Here is a 19,552-nt window from a genome sequence, read left to right as displayed (position 1 = left end):
TCATTGTTTGGACTTGTTCATGGAGAACATTGGGAAGCTCAAGTGGGTGAAGAGGGCGGTCCGCCAAAGCTACATCAATTTCCACCTTCTTCACGGTAAAGGCAAAGGTCCTTGCGATGTATCGTGAGCATAGCATAGTGGAGTTGAAGAAGCCTTTTTCAACTTGCTTTGCTTGCATGTGGTTATTGCTGGAGCGCCTTTATGAGGTGCGGTCCGCCTTGCGCCAACCAGTGGTGTCCACTCTATGGAATGAGTGGGATGAGCATGAGATAGAGGAGGCCAAGGCCATGTAGTGCTTGTGCCTTAATGAGCAATTTTGGCAAAGAGTCCATGCCGTTGTTGTTGTGACTCCCTTTTATAGGGTGCTACGTATGAGTGATTGCGAGGAGTCCATCATGGGTCTTCTCGTTCACTTCTTTAGAGCAGCATTGGTGGAAGCACGTGCTTGTACAATGATCACAGAGACACAGCGTGCACATGTTTTAGAGATAGTGGAGAGATGGACATGGTGCATAAGCCCATCCATGGTTTTGCCGCATTGGTACATCTGGCCTACAAGTTGCTGATGGTCATGGATGATAGAGAGTTCCGTTCGGACTAGCTTGCTTATTTGACCGGTGTGGTCCCTATGTATGACTACAATGTACGATTGAGAAGCTAGGATGCTATGCAAATGTGAGAGGGCATGTGGCTTTTGCTTCTCTCACTTGTTGGAGGAGAGAGTCACTTGTGAAGCCTTTATTTTGGTGGCAAAACTTTGGACACGCATTGGAGACCCTTCAGTCCATTAGCCATGAGGGTCCTTGCCCTGGATTGCTCTTCGGGTGCATGTGAGAGAAACTAGAGTGCTTAGTTTCTCATTCACACAAAGATTTGCAATTAGCCTAGCACACGACAGTTAGAGCAGCTAGTCTATTGCTGCACTAACTTATGCATGATGAGGATTATCATAAGTATGGGTAGTCCGAAGCATGTAAAGTTAAAACACTTAACCATATAATTTAAAATTTATTGTTTTAAACTTTGAACTTTGAAGTTTATACTTTACAATTTAGACTTTAGCATTTACAATCTTATGTGCATCATTGCATTGTGTAGGTGAATGTTGATACATTCAAGTTGACGGGTGACACTATTTTGAGTGTACATCGGGAGATCAACGAGGAGGAGATGATTTTTGTAGAGCTCTATAGAGAGCTTATAGCAGCAGATACTCGTGACACTTGCAGTCAACGTGCTCGTGGGTGAGGAGCTTGAGTACGTGGTAGCAGGGGCATGGTCATTCGAGGCCCTCCAACATTGAGGCCCCTCTTGCTTACATAGCCACCACCTAGGGAGCCATCATTTGATGATGATGGTAACCTCATCAATGAGGATGAGTATGAGAGTCTCATTATCCGATGTCGAGGAGTCATCTTTAGACTCTCTTGATGAGCACTCCGATGGTTCTAATGATGATGCCTCATCATAGATTCATATAAAATCATAAGGTACAATTTAGTATCGTATTTTAATGTAATGTACCGTATCATATCTTTCATACCTGACAACTATGATCACCTGCACCAAAAGTACCTTGGGCGGCTATCATCTGCTCTTGGAGAGCTCCAAATTGCTGTCCCATGGTGTAGGACTGATCTCACTACGAAAATAAGCGAATCTACTAGCAAACTACATTGTTAGGGGCATATGCAGTGGTATCAAAGGTTTGAATCGATGTTTACCAAGATGCTCGTAGTGCTTACAATTATAAGTTACTTGTTTTCAATCCTTGCATTCAGTGCTTGAGCATATATTTCTTAGAGTTTCAATGAAGAGTTGATTGCAATCCTTCAAGCCATTCAAAGCCTTAGAGCGGAGAATCAACATATTTAAGAGTGATTTTCCAAAACTAGAAAGAATTAAAAAGCCAAAAAAAATCAGTGAAAGAAGCTCATCTGCTTCAAGGAGACAAAGCCATACCAATGAAAAGAGCCGATTAAGAATCTTAACTACTTCCAAAACACATATTGGAACAAATGAAATGTCACCTTCTACTTCAAGACTAAGAAAGAGATCACGTTGAAGTCCATCCTCTTCTTCAAAGTCATCCAGTGGCTTCTTTGATGCATCCTCATCAAATGGCGAAGAGTCACACCCTTGTTGTGGAAGACATTATCATTAAACAGAGGTCTCAAAATTTTGCAACCTCGTCTTCATCTTTATCCCCACCAACTACTTTATTATCTTCAACATCAAGATGTAGGCATGGATGAAGATATAAGAAGAAGAAGACCAATGCACTATCTTAACTTGAAAATAATATCAAATTCAGTATCTATGATGGTTTCTGAAATTCTAGTCGTCTTCTAAAGTTTATTTGTGAATTTCAAATCTTGTATGGTTGTGACAAGTATAATGAAAAAGAAAAGATTAAGTTTGCAACTTTATATTTGGATGACTTGGATCACACTTGGTGGACATGGTTGGAATATGGTCATGCTACGACAAAGTCATGGTGGTTCTTTGTTTGCATGATACAAGGCCAATTTCTTTCAATGCATTTCAAAAGAGATGCAAAAATGGAATCTTTGTAGAGTCCATGTGAATGCCATCATCCGACACAATGTGTCCCAAAAAGTGAATCTCATGCAAGAAAAACTCACTCTTCTTGTCGTTTATAAACAACCTGAGCTTACACAACTCATTGAGCACAATGTCCAAATGCTTTTAATGCTTTGCCTCATTCTTAGAGTAGATAATCATGTCATCAAAGAAAGTGCCCACAAATTTCCTATATTGCCTAAAGTGCGAAATGTGGCAGGAGCATTTGTAAGTCCAAATGGCATAACAAGAAACTCATACAACCCAAAAGATGTCCTGAAAGTTGTCTTACGAATATCTTTTGTCTAATGCGAATCTAGTGATACCCACTTTTTAAATCAATACACTTGAATACAAATGTCCCTTGCAATTTGTCCATTAACATCATCGATCCAAGGGATCGGAAATCGAGTCTTTATTGTGATTTTATTCAAAGAATGATAGTTAATGCACATATGTTACGATCCATTCTTTGTTTGAACCAAAAGCACTAGAGAATAAAAGAAAACAACGTTTGTCTTAATCAATGCTTTTTCTAACAACACATTCACCCGATTCATTATCTCCCCTGTTGAGCTGCACTTACCTTGTAGGGATTATGAGTCATTATCATTGTATCCTTGTATTGTGTTTGATCACCCATGATCTGAGAGGGTGTGAGCAGTCAATCATCTCATGAGTAAGTTTGGGGACGCCTATTTGTGGGTTGGGTATTATAGTTATTTTAGGCATTATTTCTAGTTATTAGTCATGTTATTTATGGCATTTGTGTTTTATTGACCAACATTTATTGCTGGTCGACCTAATGCATTAGTTGCATTATTTGTTACTTGTATATTTAGGCTTCCTCTCCCATAGTCATCATTCATCATCTGCAGCCTTCCAGGGCAGGTCTTGTTGGAGAGGGAGCGCGTGTCAGTTCCTATGCAGCTAGTGACTCATTGTTGTATGCAATCGTCTTGTGTTCATTTTGGTATATGGATTTCATTTCTTGAGTAGATCTCTAAGTTTTCCTTTTGTAGTGTTCTTTTGGTTTATTACAATAGTCTTCTACGCTTTCATTGCTACATCCACTTATGACATATCTAGATTTTTCCATCAAAGATTATCACCTTCTTATGAATAATCGCCTTTCCGTTACTTTTCCTATTTGAGTGAAAGTCATGAATTTCCTTATGCAAGGCAAAGGAAGGACACCCACTTTAAGTGCAATTGAGAGCTTCTTTTATTGGCTAGTAGTACAAAGAGATATACATAACTTCATTGAGATTTTTCTGGCATGTCAAAACTCCAAGTATAGTAAGCAAAAGACTCTACGATTGTTGCAATCTCGTGTAGTGCCTAATGCTTCATGGGAAAATATCACAATGGATTTCATCTCACATATTCCAAGAATATCTCAAGGTCATGATATGATTTGGGTCATAATTTTGATAGATTTAGCAAGCAGTCACATTTTATTCCATGTCATAAGCAAGTTGGATCATAATTGATAGACTTAGTAAGTAGTCACATTTTATTCCATGTCATAAAACATTGAAGACCTCACAAGCTACAAAACTTTTTATTCAGTATATCTACAGATCATATGGTATGCCTTTTGAAATCATCTCAAACAGAGATTTTAAAATCACAAGTAACTTTTGATATGCTTTATTTGAGAACTTAGGAATCACTTTAAAGTTCTCATCTTTTCATCCTCAAACTGATGGCCATACGGAGGTGATGAATCTCACTATTTTGAATATGTTGAAAGCATAGTTAGAGAATCTAAGTCACAATGGAAGAAGTATCTTCCATTGTTGAAGTTTGCTCACAACAATACAATGCACACATCCACAAGAAAAGTTCAAAACAACATAATTCAGGGTAAAGTGGTTCCTTCTTCAATTAGTTTGAGATATCTACTCTAGTAACTATGAAGGAAACACATTCAATAAATAATTAAATATACAAATTAATCAAAAGGATGCACATTCATTTTTTGTTGTGTTTTGTTATAAACTATGAACAAACAGGTAATGGAATCCATGACACAATATAAGAGATATACCATACAAGCCACATAGGTGAAGTGCATCTATGGTAACTAGCACTACCTCTAGACTCCCTCTCCAAATGGATGCGATCTAATACCACAAGAATGGAGAAGTGGAGTATATATAGACATTGGGGAGAGACTCGAGGTAAATGAGCTAGTCCCAAAATGGACTGCCTGACTGCTCAGAAGGCACCCATTACAAAGCCTAAAAAATGCCCAAACAGCCATAAAATGTACATTGCTAATAGAGATGAGCAAAATATTAGAGAAAATTCTCTCACTTTTCCATGAGGGAGAAATGCATGCACAACAGTCTCCCTCTGCTTCCAAGCTCAAAAAATGCAGTAGATCAAGTTGCCCTACTATTTCAGCCCCAAAAAGTGCTGTAGATCAGGTTGCTTTGTTTTTCCTTGATGGCTCACCCACTCTCTCTCAGCCCACAACTGATCTCTCCACCCTCAAATTTGCCCCAAATAGCCTAGAATGGCCTCGCATAGCCTTGCATGGCTCCGAAACTTAGCTAATTGCTAGGTGTCAACCTTGACAATGTAAACTCAGCCTCTAGACTTAGTTTCCAGCCAATTTTAATTGAGGTAAATGAAAAATGCAAGGCTCTTGGCCATGCCCTAGCCGCAATTTTGAAATCCTAACGGCTTTGAAACTAAAGTGTTGAAACTTTTGACAAACCTTAGTCTAAGACATCAAATCGTGTAAATCCCTAGGTCCCATTACACCACAAGTTATTTCCAAGGGGCTGTTTTATGTCCTTTGACCAAGACCTATCACCAAGCACCCCATTGAGACATGGGACCACAACTTCTAGCAATGCTCTCCATTGCCCAAGCTAGGATTGTCTGTCATTGTGACTCACATTCAGCTTAATCTCACGTGCACAACTACAATGTCCCAACTTAAGTATCTCAAGTGGTTTAAATTTATTATTCACGACTCAGCAAAGTCATTCAGTTACATGTTTTAATTAGGTTTGCCTAAATTTTACTAGCTCTAGCCACAAATGAATCCTTAAATGCTGTACCTAGGAGAGATTGTTGAGGCAAGGAGTCAAAGATGGAAGTGATGACAAAAAGAGAAGGCCACAGAGTATGTAGGTTTTATCTCCATTTAACCTTCTTTGGTACAAGATTGGCACTGCTTGCCATACAATGGCTTCCAGGTTATCCAGCAAATTGCCAAACTGCTCTAAGTAGCGCTGTTCTACGCTGTAAGAAAGAACCTTATTTGATTTGTTATTTCAGGCACCGTAGTAGTAGTTTGATCTCATGGTTCCAACAAGCGGCTTGATCAAGCCCTCTTATATTCAGATGGATTTGATAAAGGGACCTTGTTAGCTGAAGTTTTGCCAGCTTGAAGTTCGTATTATGTGGTAATGCATAAAGCTCTGTATGCTGGTTGATACATATTTACTTTTTGAGCTATGGTTTCCTTTTAGTCATTCCAGAATCTCCAGTTAGATGACCGGCAGTTAGAGATTTTTTAAATTCTTTTTCCTTCAGTTTGGGAGGCTTTTTGGGGGCTGGGAGTGCAGATACAAACAGTTTCCTTAGCTAAACATATAAAAATTGTTCCTGCAGGATGGGCAAACAGTGGCTCCATCTCCTCTGATTGGAGGAGAGGCAGAGGCTCTCAAAAGATTGGAGAGTTTTGCTATGGATCATGCAAAACAATCAAATAACAAAGTTGGGAGTAGTGGGTGTGGAGATAGCCTTTATGGCTCAAACTTTTCTTGCAAAATATCACCTTGGTTGGCTATGGGCTGTCTTTCACCACGGCGAATGTTTGAAGATTTGAAGAACAATGGGAGAAGGTAGAGTATCATTCCTTAAATGTCAGAGCCTGGGGATTGTCACAGAGACAACTTTTCTTGAAAACAAAAGCTTTATTCTCCATCACCTTTTGTTCACTTCTTGTTAGTTAAAGGTTTTCCATGTTTTTCACAAGGCAAGCCAACTTGTTTAAGCTTCACAAGTTAAGATTAAGGCACATCAAGTTCAATCTACAATTTACAAGCTTAAGAAAATAAGTCAAGTCAGATATGACAATTGAACTTATGTGGCTGCAGACTTAGGATAATTATGTGACTTATATGACTTATGGCTAGCATTTTAGTAGAATAATTGACTATAGTGTTTCCATTATCAGGATTGACTCACACTTTTGAGGTTTCTAGATGTGCATTATGTGACAGAGAGTTGGTTACTACAAGGACTGTCTTGTGGATTATCCTGTCTTGATGCAAACAAGGGGTAATTTCTACCTCTGCTATGCAAGATATAGAGTGATGGCATGCCAGGTTTGGGCATGCTAATCATGGCAGTCTCTTGGTACTAGAATGGTTTTGAATGGTGAATACATTGCCTTATTTAGAGGCCCCCCAAAACATGTTTGAGGGATGGATTCTTGTGAAGATGCATTGGCATTCTATCAAAGAGGATGGGACTGCTAGGACTGTTTGTGAATTTCAGCTTTGTCATAGTTATGTTTGTGGGCTTATGTGGACATAAGTTGGGAACTAGCTCTTTTGACTACCATTTGATGGTATGCCTAGATATATCCTATGAAGCAAAGTTTGATGTCTTTGCCAACTTTTGACGTTTTACTTCTACCATCAGGTTGCAAGTTGTGACTCTTTCAGATTCAGGGCAGAAGTGTATGCCGAATGCATTTCCTGCATTTTATTGAGTAAAGACATTGCTCACCAGTGCACTGCACTGCACATTCCTCAATGGAAGAGAGAGGCTGAAAGAAAAAATAGAACATTCAATGGCAGGGTGAATGCTGAAAGGCAAGGGGCTGCTTCATGCATTTTGGGTGGGTGCCCTGATGATCGTATGTGCTGCACATGCTGAACAGATGCCTTGCTATAGCTTTGAAACTCATGACACCATTTTAGGCATTGGTACAAGAGGAAACCATCTGTTGATCGCTTCGTAGCTTAGTAATTCAGCTTCACAGCACTAAATATGTAATGATGCTCAATTGGTTCACTGAAACAATAAGACATTAAAATAAGCTCTTGCTTTAAGAGTCAGTAGCAGAACAGGGTGTTTGGTTGCTTGGCCTATGCTCATGTTCCGCAAGAGTTGTGTGGCAAGTCTGATGATTGGCTGCATTGCCAGATTGAGAAACTCCCCCAAAACATGTGTGAGGGATGCATTCTTGGGGGGGCTCAATGACATTCTTTTATAGAGGACGGGGCTACTAGGGCTGTTTGTACATTTCAGTTTCTTTATAGTGATGTTTTTGGGCTTATGAACATGAGTATTGGGAGGCCAGTTCTTTTTGACATTCATTGGTGGCCTTTTGAGGTCTGTCTGGGCCTATCATTGGAAGGTTTTGCTGAAACAGAGGGTGGGAGTATATGTCAAATGTGTTTGCTGCATTTTTATTGGGCAAGGGCATTGTTCACAAATGCACCACATTGTACACTTCTGAACAGATTATAGTGGCTGAAAGTTAAAGTAAAGCCCTCGTGGAGATGGTGTGGTGCATGCCAAAAGGCAAAGTGATACCTCATGCATTTTGGATGGAGGTCATCATGTGGACTACAAAAATGCTTTGAACAATTGCTCCACTAAATCTTTGAAAGTGAACACGGCATTTCAGTTATGGTATGACAGGAAACCACCTGTTGATTACTTCTGTTTGTTTGGTTTCTTGGCCTATGCTCATGTGCTGCAGGAGTTGCTCGGCAAACTTGATGATGAGACAGTAGATTGGATAGTTGGTATATAGCAAAGGGAGCAAAGGTTGTCTTCTCTTCAATCGTGTTACAAGGAGGATTTTTGTCAGCTGATCTTGTTGGCTCGTCACAACTCTCCAAGAGAGTAAGCTTTCTGTCCCATTACTTGCCAAGACTGCATATTGTGTGTGTGAGACAGAGGGGGTCACACTATGTAGAGTCAGCTCGGCTGTGTACCTTCATATATTAGGAAGAGTTTGATTTCATGGGATAATGTGCATTGGTGATTGGCCGTAGGCCATACAGCAGTAATCAAACTCCATTAATAACAATAAGACTTTTGATGTCGTATATAAACCTGCAAGTAAAATGCCATTGGTACTAAGCAGGTATGTTAGCTCAAGCATATGCCTGATGGTACTGTTGATAGGTACATGGTGTTGCTGGTTGCAAAGGGTTATACAGGATAGATGCATGCTATGATAGCATTCTTGAATGGTGAACTTCAAGAAGAGGTGTATGTGGTATAGTCTCAGGGATTTGAAATGCTAAGGTAGGTGCATGAAGTCCCCAAGCTCAAAAGGAGGTCGTACTTGCATGGTATGCCAACATTAATGCTTGTCTAATTTAGTATGCACTGTCATAGGGGAGTAAACACATAGACAACACAAGGACATAACAGTAGCAAGTTATTAAGTGTGTCTTTTGGTACTTGCAATGGACTAAGAATTATGGCTCGATGATTCCAAGGGGGCTGAGTTGTGGTTACTCTGCTTGCAAAGATTTAGTTGGGATTGATTATTTTGACATGAGATAATCGACTAGTGGGAAAGGTTTCTTCTTGGGTCACTCCTGCTATCTTGGTTGAGCAAGTAGTTTATACTTGCTACCTTGTGTGAAGCTGAGTACATGGAAACTTTCACAAGGGTAACGGAGTGTCTCTGTGTGCTTTCTCTATTTGACACATCTTCATGCACAGAAAGTTTTTTTTTTTTTTTTTTTGTTTTTTTTGTTTTTTTTGTTTTGGGGGGGGGGGGGGGAGATGGATGCTAGAGATTTGGTTATCTGGTGGATGGGCATAGGCAATGAGTGTACAATCATTCTAGGACAGATTTATGCATTTCTGGATCAGGTCGGACAGATTATGTAGCTGCCTGTTGATCACAGCAGTTTTGGTCGTGCTGGCTGTGCAGGCAAGTTGGATAGTGTGCCACGTGGCAGGGCAGCATTTTCGTTGAAGCAGATTATCATTATTTTATTATTTTTGTTGCAGTTTGACTGTTTTACTGCAGTTGGCCAGTATTTTACTGGTTGACTTGCCTTATTTTATGATTGTATTTGGCCTATTTATAGGCTGGCCTGCTAGGGGTCACAGATAGGGTCACACATAATTCAGTTTTGGTGTGTGTAAGTTGAGAGAGCTCTGGCAGATGAACACATGCTTTTGTACTCATTGCACTCTGACATAGTATCAGAGCAGCATTCAAGGGCTGATTGATCGTGGGCAGACTTGAATAGCAGATTTCAGCATGACAAAAGGCTGCATTTTTAGTGTTCGAGGGTGGGTGGGAGGGCTATGCATCGACGCAAGGTAGAAACGAGCGGAGAAGTGTGGGAAAGGAGCAAGGTTGCTGTTTTTTTGCAGGTTTTTTCTGTTCACGAAGGAGAAAAGGATGTGTTTTTAGCCTTTTGCAGCAAATTTTGAGCTTTCATCATGTATGGTGGGTGGAAATGAGTTCAGCACAAGTAGAGGAAGTCCTAGCAGGCTGCATTTTCAGAGTTAGAGGGGGTTGCCCTTGTTTTTTTCCATGTTATTTAGGTGACAATGTCTTTCGAGCTTGACACGGAGTTCTAGTCTATTATGGACCCTAAGGTCCTTGTATTATTGTCATGATGAGTGAGCAATGGAAACGTGAGCCTGAAGTAGAGTAGCAGCAATGTTGAGTGTGAGATGAGTGTACTAGCTTGTCATGGTACACAAAGAATAGAATGTATTTATATGTTAGGGTAGAAATAAGTGTGTTCACACCCGTATAATTGTATACACATGGAGATTAAGAGACTTTACACCCAAAGGGACTGTTGTGGCGAGAGTGCAATGGAGTGCGAGACAGGAATGGAGGAGGAGTAGAGCTGAGAGTGAGAGTGAGAGAATCTCAAGATGAGTGTACCAGTTAGTGTTATGGTACACAAATAATAAAAAATTATTTATATTTTAGGGTACAAATATGGGTGTGTTCACACTTGCAAGTATATACACACGGAGATTAATGGGACTTGATACCCAAAGGGACTTTACACCCAACACCTCCCACTTAAAGGCCTGAAGTGGTACCTTTAAGCTAGCCGACTCCCACTAATCTAATGCAATGCTCATGCTGAGCCTTTGCAAGACTTTTAGTGAGAATATTTGCAAGGTTATCTTGGGTTTTAACCTTAGTGTGTGACAAGACCATCATCCAAGACTTGTCGAATAAAGTGATATTGAACATCTATGTGTTTGGTTTGTGCATGAAACATGGCATTCTTAGCTAGACATATGACACTCTCACAACCAAGCACTAGAGTTCGTGAAGATTGCCAAAATCCTTGACTAAATGGCCAAGCCAAATAGCTTCCTTAGAAGCTTCTGTGGCTGAAATATATTCAGCCTTTGTAGTACTTAGTGCTACAATTTTTTGCAACCTTGAATACCAAGAAATAGCCCCACTAGCCAAAGTAAAGACATATCCACTGGTAGATTTTCTAGTGTTAAGATCTCTTGCCATGTCTGAATCACAAAGTCCCTACCAACTCTAGTGTACCCTTTTCATAACATATGCACTTGTCTTGTGTACCTTTTAAGTATCTGAAGATACATTTCACTACTTTCCAATGTGGTTTGCCGGGGTTAAACATGACTACATGAGCAATGTCAAGACGAGTTGCAACCATGGCTGCCTTTTAAGAAGGTTGAACTCAGCTGCCTTTTAAGAGCATGTGAAGTACTCTTATGCTTTCTTGCAATCAGCATGTCATCCACGTATAAGACCGGCACAATAAGGCTTCTATCACCAACCATTTTAGTGTATAAGCAATGATTTGCACAACTACATTTGAATCCATGGCCGAGCATAAAAGTATCAAACTTTTTATACCACTATCTAGGGGCTTGTTTCAGCCCATATAAGCTGCATTTCAGCTTACAAACTAAATGCTCTTTCCTTGGAATAGCAAAACCTTCAGGCTGTTTCATGTACATCTCCTCATCCAAGTCACCATGAAGAAAAATAGTCCTCACATCCATCTGATCCAACTCTAAATCCAAGGATGCAGTGAGAGTAAACAAAACATGGATTGTAGTCATCTTCACCACCGGTGAAAAAACCTCTCGGAAGTCTATGCCTTTCTTCTATGTATAGCCCTTAGCAACCAAACGTGCCTTCTACTTGGGCTTCCCATTAATATGTTTCACCTTGTAAATCCATTTGTTAGGGATAGCTTTTCTATCCTTGGGCAAAGGTACAAGCTTCCATGTGTTATTTGCATACAGAGACCATCTCTTCCTACATAGCAAGCTCCCACTTTCTCTTGTTTTCACATGATTATGCCTCTCTAAATGTCAAAGGCTCACCTTCATCAGTCAATAAAATGCAATTGAAAGATTGTTGAAACATCTATAGCTACCTTTTGACACGTGTAGACCTTATTACCCGATGATCCGTATTGATAGGCAATGGGCCTGTATCCTTAGGTAGGTGCACACCATCACTTGGTGGTTGATTTTCAGCATTTTCTTGCGCTGTAATCTATTTTCAGCATGTTTTTCTTGTTATCCTATTCCATCCTGTGAATCTATTTGCTGTCCATTATCTTTTGGTTGTAGCACAATAGGTTGTTGCTCATTTTCAGCATCACAAGGAACATAATCTTTAGCTAACGGTTGGATGTTCATGCTGAAATTTGACCTTTTTGTTGAGGTCACCTTGTTAGCGTGTTTCAACAACTTTGTCTCATTGAATACTACGTTTCGGCTACGTATTGTCTTCCTGTCGTGAAGAAGCCAAACTCTATAACCCATCTCTTCCTCATCTCCATATCCCATGAAGATGCCCTTGATGAATTTCATGTCTAGTTTAGTCCTCTAATCTATAGGAATATGCACAAAGGCATCACAACCAAAGACACACAAATGGTCATATGAAGCAGGTTTGCCAGACCAAACCTCTTTAGGAATGCCATTTTTCAATGCATGATTGGGAGAGCCATTGCATACATGAATTGCAGTTTTAAGAGCCTCTTCCTAGAACTGCTACAAGAGATCAACTGTGGAGAGTATGCATCTGACTCTCTCACAAAGTGTGCGATTATATATTTCAGCCATGCCATTTGATGTAGGATCGTAAGGGGTTGTGAATCCCCTCTTAGTGCCATGTATCTCAGGAAACTTTTTGAACTCATTAGAAACATACTTGCCTCCATTATCCGTTCTTATAACTTTTAACTTAAGCCCTTTTTGTGTGGTATCAGAGGCATGAAACCTTTTAAAGGCATCCAACACTTCTTTTTTGCTCTTTAACCCATACACCCACGACTTTTTGCTGAAATCATCAATAAAAGTAACAAAGTATCATGCACCCCCATATGCAATGACATGCATAGTGCACACATCAAAGTGTACTAAATCAAGAGCATTGGACTTCTTAACGACACCATAGTAATAAGGAGACTTCACACGTTTTCCATATATACAATCATTACAAAAGTCGAGACCATAGCCTTTTTTATCAAATTTTCCTAGGGAGGAGAGAACTTGAAGCTCTTTTTGGCTCATATGGCAAGTCTTTTGTGCCCAAGTTCCATCTGTGAATGAACTTCAGCTACAACTAAGAACTTGCCAAGTAATGCTTTACAATGCAAATAGTGTAAAGTCCCCTTTTTGCTGACCTTATCAATCAACATAGAGCCCTTGTGGACCTTCCAAGTTCCACCACCAAAGGTAGTAAAATATCCTCTTGCATCAAGTTGCCCAAGTGACAATAGACTTTCTTTATACCAAGCATATATCTGACATTGTGTAAAATCAGCTCTTGGCCGTTTTCAAGAGCCAAATGAATGGTACCTATATCCTCTATCTTCAATGCATAGTTGTTACCCAAGTAAACCTTGCCTAGGCAACCTGTAGTGTATTTAGAAAATGATTCCAAAGAGGGAGTAACATGAAAAGAGGCACCATTGTCCACTATCCATGATTGGTATAGCCCATCATGAGCTGAAAGCAAAGCATCAATTACCTCCTTTTTGGTGATGTGCATATCACATGCTGCTGCCATAATATCTACATCATTGCATGCGGCTACAACAAGTGTCTCTCCAGTGTCAGAGAGCTCTTCAATGACCATACTAGATGCAATATTTGCCTTTGCAACTTCTTTTGAGGGAGAGCTGTCATCATCTTTCTTGTCATCCTTATTTTTCTTTCTTTGCTGTTTCTTTTCCTATTGCACTTTCTTGTGGTATCGACAATTGGGCTTTTTATGCCCTTTATGCCCACACTAATAGCAAGTAACATCCTGTTGTTTGCCCTTTCTTTTACTCCTACTTTTGCCTTTATTTGCTGCATTATCCCTCTTCTTTGACCTGCCTATAAGATCATAGGCTGAACCACACCTTTCTCCATTGGACTTTCTTCTGATCTCCTCTTTGAGAATAGAGCCTCTAACACCATCAAAGGTTAAAGTAGGGTTGTTGCTAAGTGAAACAACGAAAGAGTCCTATCTATCAAGCAAAGTCATCAACAAGAGAATAGCCTTAAGTTTATCATTGAAGGGCTCCAAACTAGAGTCTTGCAAATTGACTCAAAATCCTTGTGAAAGCACTCAAATGCTCAGATGCTGGCTTAGACTCATCCAACTCCATGTTCACAATCTTGTGTTGGAGATGCACTTGATTCAATGGAGTTGTATTTTCATAAGTATCCATTAACTTTTTCCATATGGCATAACCTGTATCAAGATGCTTAATGTCTATAAGTACATCATCAGATACAACCATTTTAATGTATGCAATGGCCTTCTTGTTGAGTCTAGCCCAATCCTCATTTGTCATAGCTGCAGGCTTGATTTCTAAGAGAGCATCCTCACAATCCTCGAGAAACAAAATGCCTTGCATCTGTCCTTCCACAAGTCAAAGCCAGTGCCATCAAACCTCTTGATTTCAAGAAGGGATTTAGTGTTACTGCTGCCAGGAGCATTAGTGGCCATTATTCAGCAAAGTGCCAAGTACCAATGCTGTATTTTATGATAGTAAATATTAGACTGAATATTCAGCTAATTTCAGCCCAAAATTTCAGGAGATAAGAGCAAGAATTGATCCGAGTTCATGTACAATAGTAGAAGGAATGACTTTCAACAATATAAGTAAGATTTCAGTATATAAACCATGCATACACGACTGCAAAGTGACTCCCACTTCAGCAATATCACCAAAAATACATTTGCAACAATCTTTGATCTGCAAGTGATCACTAAGACTGCTGCATCATGAATATTCAGCAATATATCAACTCAATGGGAGTTGCCAGACATGTGTACCAAGAAGCACTTTTGATACACAAAAAACATCAGAATTCTCTGCAATTTCTTCAAAATCTCACAAGTGAGAGATAATAACTGCGAATTTCACTACGTACAACACCAAGTTTGCTTCAGCAATGTCCCCAATGTACGTTTCAGACATCAATTTTACCAAAACTCACAAATTTCAGCAAAACCCCCAAAATTTCACTGATCAATCAGCCGCCGCGATTGCATTAATAGTTCATTCCGAGAGCATAGAACAAGCAAATTCAGCAAAATTTCACAAAATTTTGCAAAAGCCCCAAAATTCTGGGGTCCAAATGTGCACCAATGTCAATAAATTTGGCTCAGTTGAGCAAAATTTCATTGATGCATGAAACACACAAAATTTTTTTAAGGCCAATGTACACAATTTCCACAATTTTCGGATCCAATGTCATTGTTATGAATGACCAACATCAAATTTGGAAAAAACCCTAAATTTTAGGCACAAATTTGCAGATTGTGCAAGCACACGAACTAGGGCTTAGGTAGATGTGTCAAGTCACCAAAAAAGATTCTTAGCTCCCATTGACTGTCAGGTTGTGCCGCTTGCCGTTGCCTGGATCCACCTTGTCTCGCCGGGTCACGATTGATTGACACTTGCTATATCGCCTGTCCACGACTGACTGCCGCCTGGTCTGCTTGGTCTCGCTAGTCTCCCTTGGTTATGCTGATTGCCAAAGACATTGTCGCCTGTCTATAAAAGTGATGACCTACCTTCTTGGCACGCACACGCAATCTTGAATTGACTCACACTGTCCTTGGGAAGCGTGCACACCTTTGACATAGCTTTGATATCACTTTGTCAGGACGAGTGTATAGTGGGAATGCAAGTCGGTAGTGGAGGAGCAACAGTATTGAGTGTGAGAGTGAGAGAATTCCAAGATCAGTGTACTAGGCTGTCACGGTACACAAAGAATAAAATGTGTTTTTATATTAGGGTATAAATAAGGGTGTGTTCACACTCGTGTAAGTTTATATATACAGAGATTAAGAGACTTTACATCCAAAGGTACTTTACACCTACAATTATTGGCTCTTTCTCAAGATTAGAAATTCAATGGGGAGAATTACCGCATATGATGCTTGCCATCTTGGAAAGCAATTGATTGTTGCTTAGGAGATATGGCTAGAATTCGATTAGTTATACAATGGGATGACTGTGATGAAGTGGGTGTCTGTTGAGGTAGTGATGCAAACGTTGAACATGTCCAAGTCTGCTTTCATGCGGGAGTATGATTGCAGGCTCAAAATGTAAGGAAGGCGATTACCTTAGAGGACGTTGCGATAACTTTTCTTTTGTAGTTACTATGCATTTTACTCCACCTTCTTTTGTAGTTACTGTGCATTTTACTCCGCCTTGATTGCTTTAGGATGGACAAACACCCTTAAGTGGGACGAGTCGGTTTTAACGGTCGTGTATCAAGGGAAACAACTCAAAGATCAGAACCCTCCAAAGATAGAGATGTTGACATGTCAATCTTCAGAGCAAAAGGGAAAGAAAAAGAAGAAGAAGAAGGATGCAAAGGCTAAGCAAGACAAAGTCAAGGAGTCTACTTGTCACATTTGTGGCAAGATAGGTCATTGGAAGAATGATTGCTGCGACAAGGACAAGAAGGATACCAAGGAGAAATCTATGAAGAACTTAGGTGCAGTGGTTGCTCCTTCATCAGTCACTTTTTCCATTTGGAGGTGATTTGGGATTTGACACCAACGGCTTTTGATGTAGTGATCATGGATCCCTAGCCTCGTGAGTGGATTGTGGATAGTTGTGCTTCTTGCCACATAACTCCTATACATGGTATTGTGTGTATGCGTTCGATGCATGGGCAAATTCTCATTGGTGATAGTTTTTTAGTCTCCATGAAAGGCAAAGGTGATATGCGACTGATTCTGGATGGGCATGGTGGTGCTCACACATTAGAGGTTCTCTATGTGTCGGATTTTGGACATCATCTCCTTTTAGTGAGCAAGATTTGTGCCCTTCGCCTTATGGTCAAGCTCGATAACTTCTTTTGAGTTCTTGATGGAGATTCGAGACAAGTTCTTTGTGTAGTTCATGAGGTGATTGGAGTCTACAAGATACACGCTTCATCGATCTTTACCTCTCATTTTCTCAGTGTCACGGTGAGGTGAAATTTTAAGATGCTTTAATCTTGTCCATAATATTTGATTAAGTTATTAATGAAATATGCAAGGTTGTTTAGCACATGTGATGCACATGGCAATTATTTTATGGTAACGGGCCAAGGACCCCGAGGATATAGTAGGTAGCAAAGGAAAAAGTTGCAATAAGTTATGTTTGACAAGTACTAGGTGGTACCTAGTGTTAGATTTTGGCCTAGACCAATTTATTTGCCACTAATGTCAATGGTAATATTAGAGGCTAGGCATTAATTAATGAATTGATGCTGGTCTAAGGGTCAATAATTGCTCAAGGATACTTGGAAGACACATTGACCTAGCCAATTTAATTATTGTTGGATGAAATTGATTTTTTAAGTACTATAATAATATTAAAATTAATTTTCAGAATTAATATTTTAAAAATTAATTTAATAAGTTGAATAATGTTGAAAAATGGGATTAGAAGGTTGTCGCTTGGCAAAATTTGCCAATGCAAGTGGGATAAACGTTTTTAGGGACTTGTGGAAGTCTATTCTAGCCATCGTGAGAGAGAAGGCGACTGTTAGAGAGCAAGGAGATGTTGCTGATGTGGTTTGCAACCACCATGGACCAGTCCTACAACAACTAATAGCAATTTGGAGCCCTCTAGGAGCAAGTGATAGCAACCGAAGGTCCTTCGAGTGTAGGTGATAGCATATAGGAGGGGGCAATAGACTTTCTGCTAGTCCTAAGCTATAGGTGATAGGTTTGATGGTTGTTGAGCAGGGGAGCAACAAATTTTTAGTGTTTCTCATGATGAAACTCTGAGATTTCTCTCTCTAGAGCCATAGCTGTCAAGTACGAAAGGTACGGTATGATAAAATATGGTACTGAATCATACCTTATGATTTTATAAGGAGGTACGATTTGATAAAATATGGTACTAAATGGTACCTTATGATTTTATAAGGTGTGGTACGATATTAGTACGGAAAAAACTTTAAGATGATTTTTTTAAATAACAAAAACCATAAATCATTAAATGATAGAATACATATTTAAAGTGAAAATAGCCATTTCATTACAAAATAAGATGAATACATGAGGGTGACCATCGCGGTCGCATGGGTTGCGTAAAACATGTGATACAACTACAATCTAGTATATCATAGTGACATCATGCATGTGGATACAATGATAGTAGATATCTGATACAAAAAAGAGAGAGACCTATGAATGTATAGTGAGGCATCACTATCACTAATATCATCATCATCATCAGAACCATTTGAGTGCTCATTAAGAGAATTTGAATATGACTCCTCGGCATCGGATGATGAGATACACTCATATTGATCCTCACTAATGAGGTTACCAGCATCATCAAATGATGGCTCCCTAGGTGGCAGTTGTATAGACAAGGGGGGGACATCATCATGAGGCATAGGATGTGAGCTACTAGAGCCTTGCCTTATATATGTTTGCAAGCCACTTGAACCACCTCTCCTCGATGTTGAAGGGCGTCGAATGACCATGCCCTTGCTACCACGTACTCGAACTCCTTGCCCACGAGCACGCTGACTGCAAGTGTCATGAGTATCTGTTGCTATAAGCTCTCTATAGAGCTTTGCAAAAATCATCTCCTCTTTCTCGTCCATCTCTTGATGTACTCTTCGAAGAGTGTCACCCGTCAACTTGAATGTATCAACATTCACCTACACAATGCAATGATGCACGTAAGATTGTAAATGCTAAAGTCTAAATTGTAAAGTATAAACTTCAAAGTTCAAAGGTTTAAAGCAACAAATTTTAAATTTTATTGTCAAGTGTTTAAACTTCACCTGCTTTGGACTACCCATGCTTATCATAGCTCTCATCATGCGTAAGTTAGTGCAGCAATAGACTAGCGGCTCTGACTGTTGTGTGCTAAGCCAATTGCGAATCTTTGCGTGAATGAGAGAATAAACACTCCAGTTTCTCTCACATGCACCTGAAGAGCAATCTTGGGCAAGGTCCCTCATGGCTAAGGGTTGAAGGGTTTCCAATGCGTATCCAAAGTTTTGCCACCAAAATAAAGGCTTCACAAGTGACTCTCTTCTCCAGTAAGTGAGAAGCGAAAGCCACATGCCCTCTTTGATCTGGATAACATCCTAGCTCCTCTACTATTGCATTGTGATTATCCATAGGGACCACACGAGTCAAATAAGCAAGCTGGTTTGAACAAAACTCTCTATCATCCATGATCGCCAACGACTTGTAGGTTGGATGAACCAAGCGGCAAAACCATGGATGGGCTTATGCATGCATGTTCATCTCCTCTCTGCTATCTCTAAAACATGTGCACGCTGTGTCTCTGTGATCACTGTACAAGCACGTGCCTCCACCAATGCCACTCTAAAGAAGTGAACAAGAAGGCCCATGGTGGACCCCTTGCAAACACTCATATGTAACACCCTATAAAAGGTAGTCATGACAATGACAACGGTACTGATTTTTTCCAAAACTGCTCATTAAGGCACAAGC

The 19,552-nt window shown here is 39.9% G+C and overlaps 1 protein-coding gene across 1 annotated transcript in view; it reads left to right on the top strand.

The window, feature by feature from the left end:
* LOC148032473 (blue-light photoreceptor PHR2-like) overlaps positions 1–19,552 on the top strand; it is an 83,999-nt gene that overhangs the window by 27,817 nt on the left and 36,630 nt on the right. The window contains exon 2 of the mRNA XM_087683143.1: positions 6,217–6,449. Coding sequence (XP_087539269.1) covers positions 6,217–6,449 — 233 coding nt within the window. The remainder of the gene's footprint in view (positions 1–6,216; positions 6,450–19,552) is intronic.

The sequence above is a fragment of the Lygodium microphyllum genome, chromosome 8 (genome assembly GCF_053477565.2).
Source record: "Lygodium microphyllum isolate KBCC chromosome 8, Lygodium_microphyllum_v1.1.10, whole genome shotgun sequence".
NCBI lineage: Eukaryota > Viridiplantae > Streptophyta > Polypodiopsida > Schizaeales > Lygodiaceae > Lygodium > Lygodium microphyllum.
The sequence above is the reverse complement of the archived record's forward strand: the minus strand, read 5'-3'. Positions and strand labels throughout refer to the sequence as shown.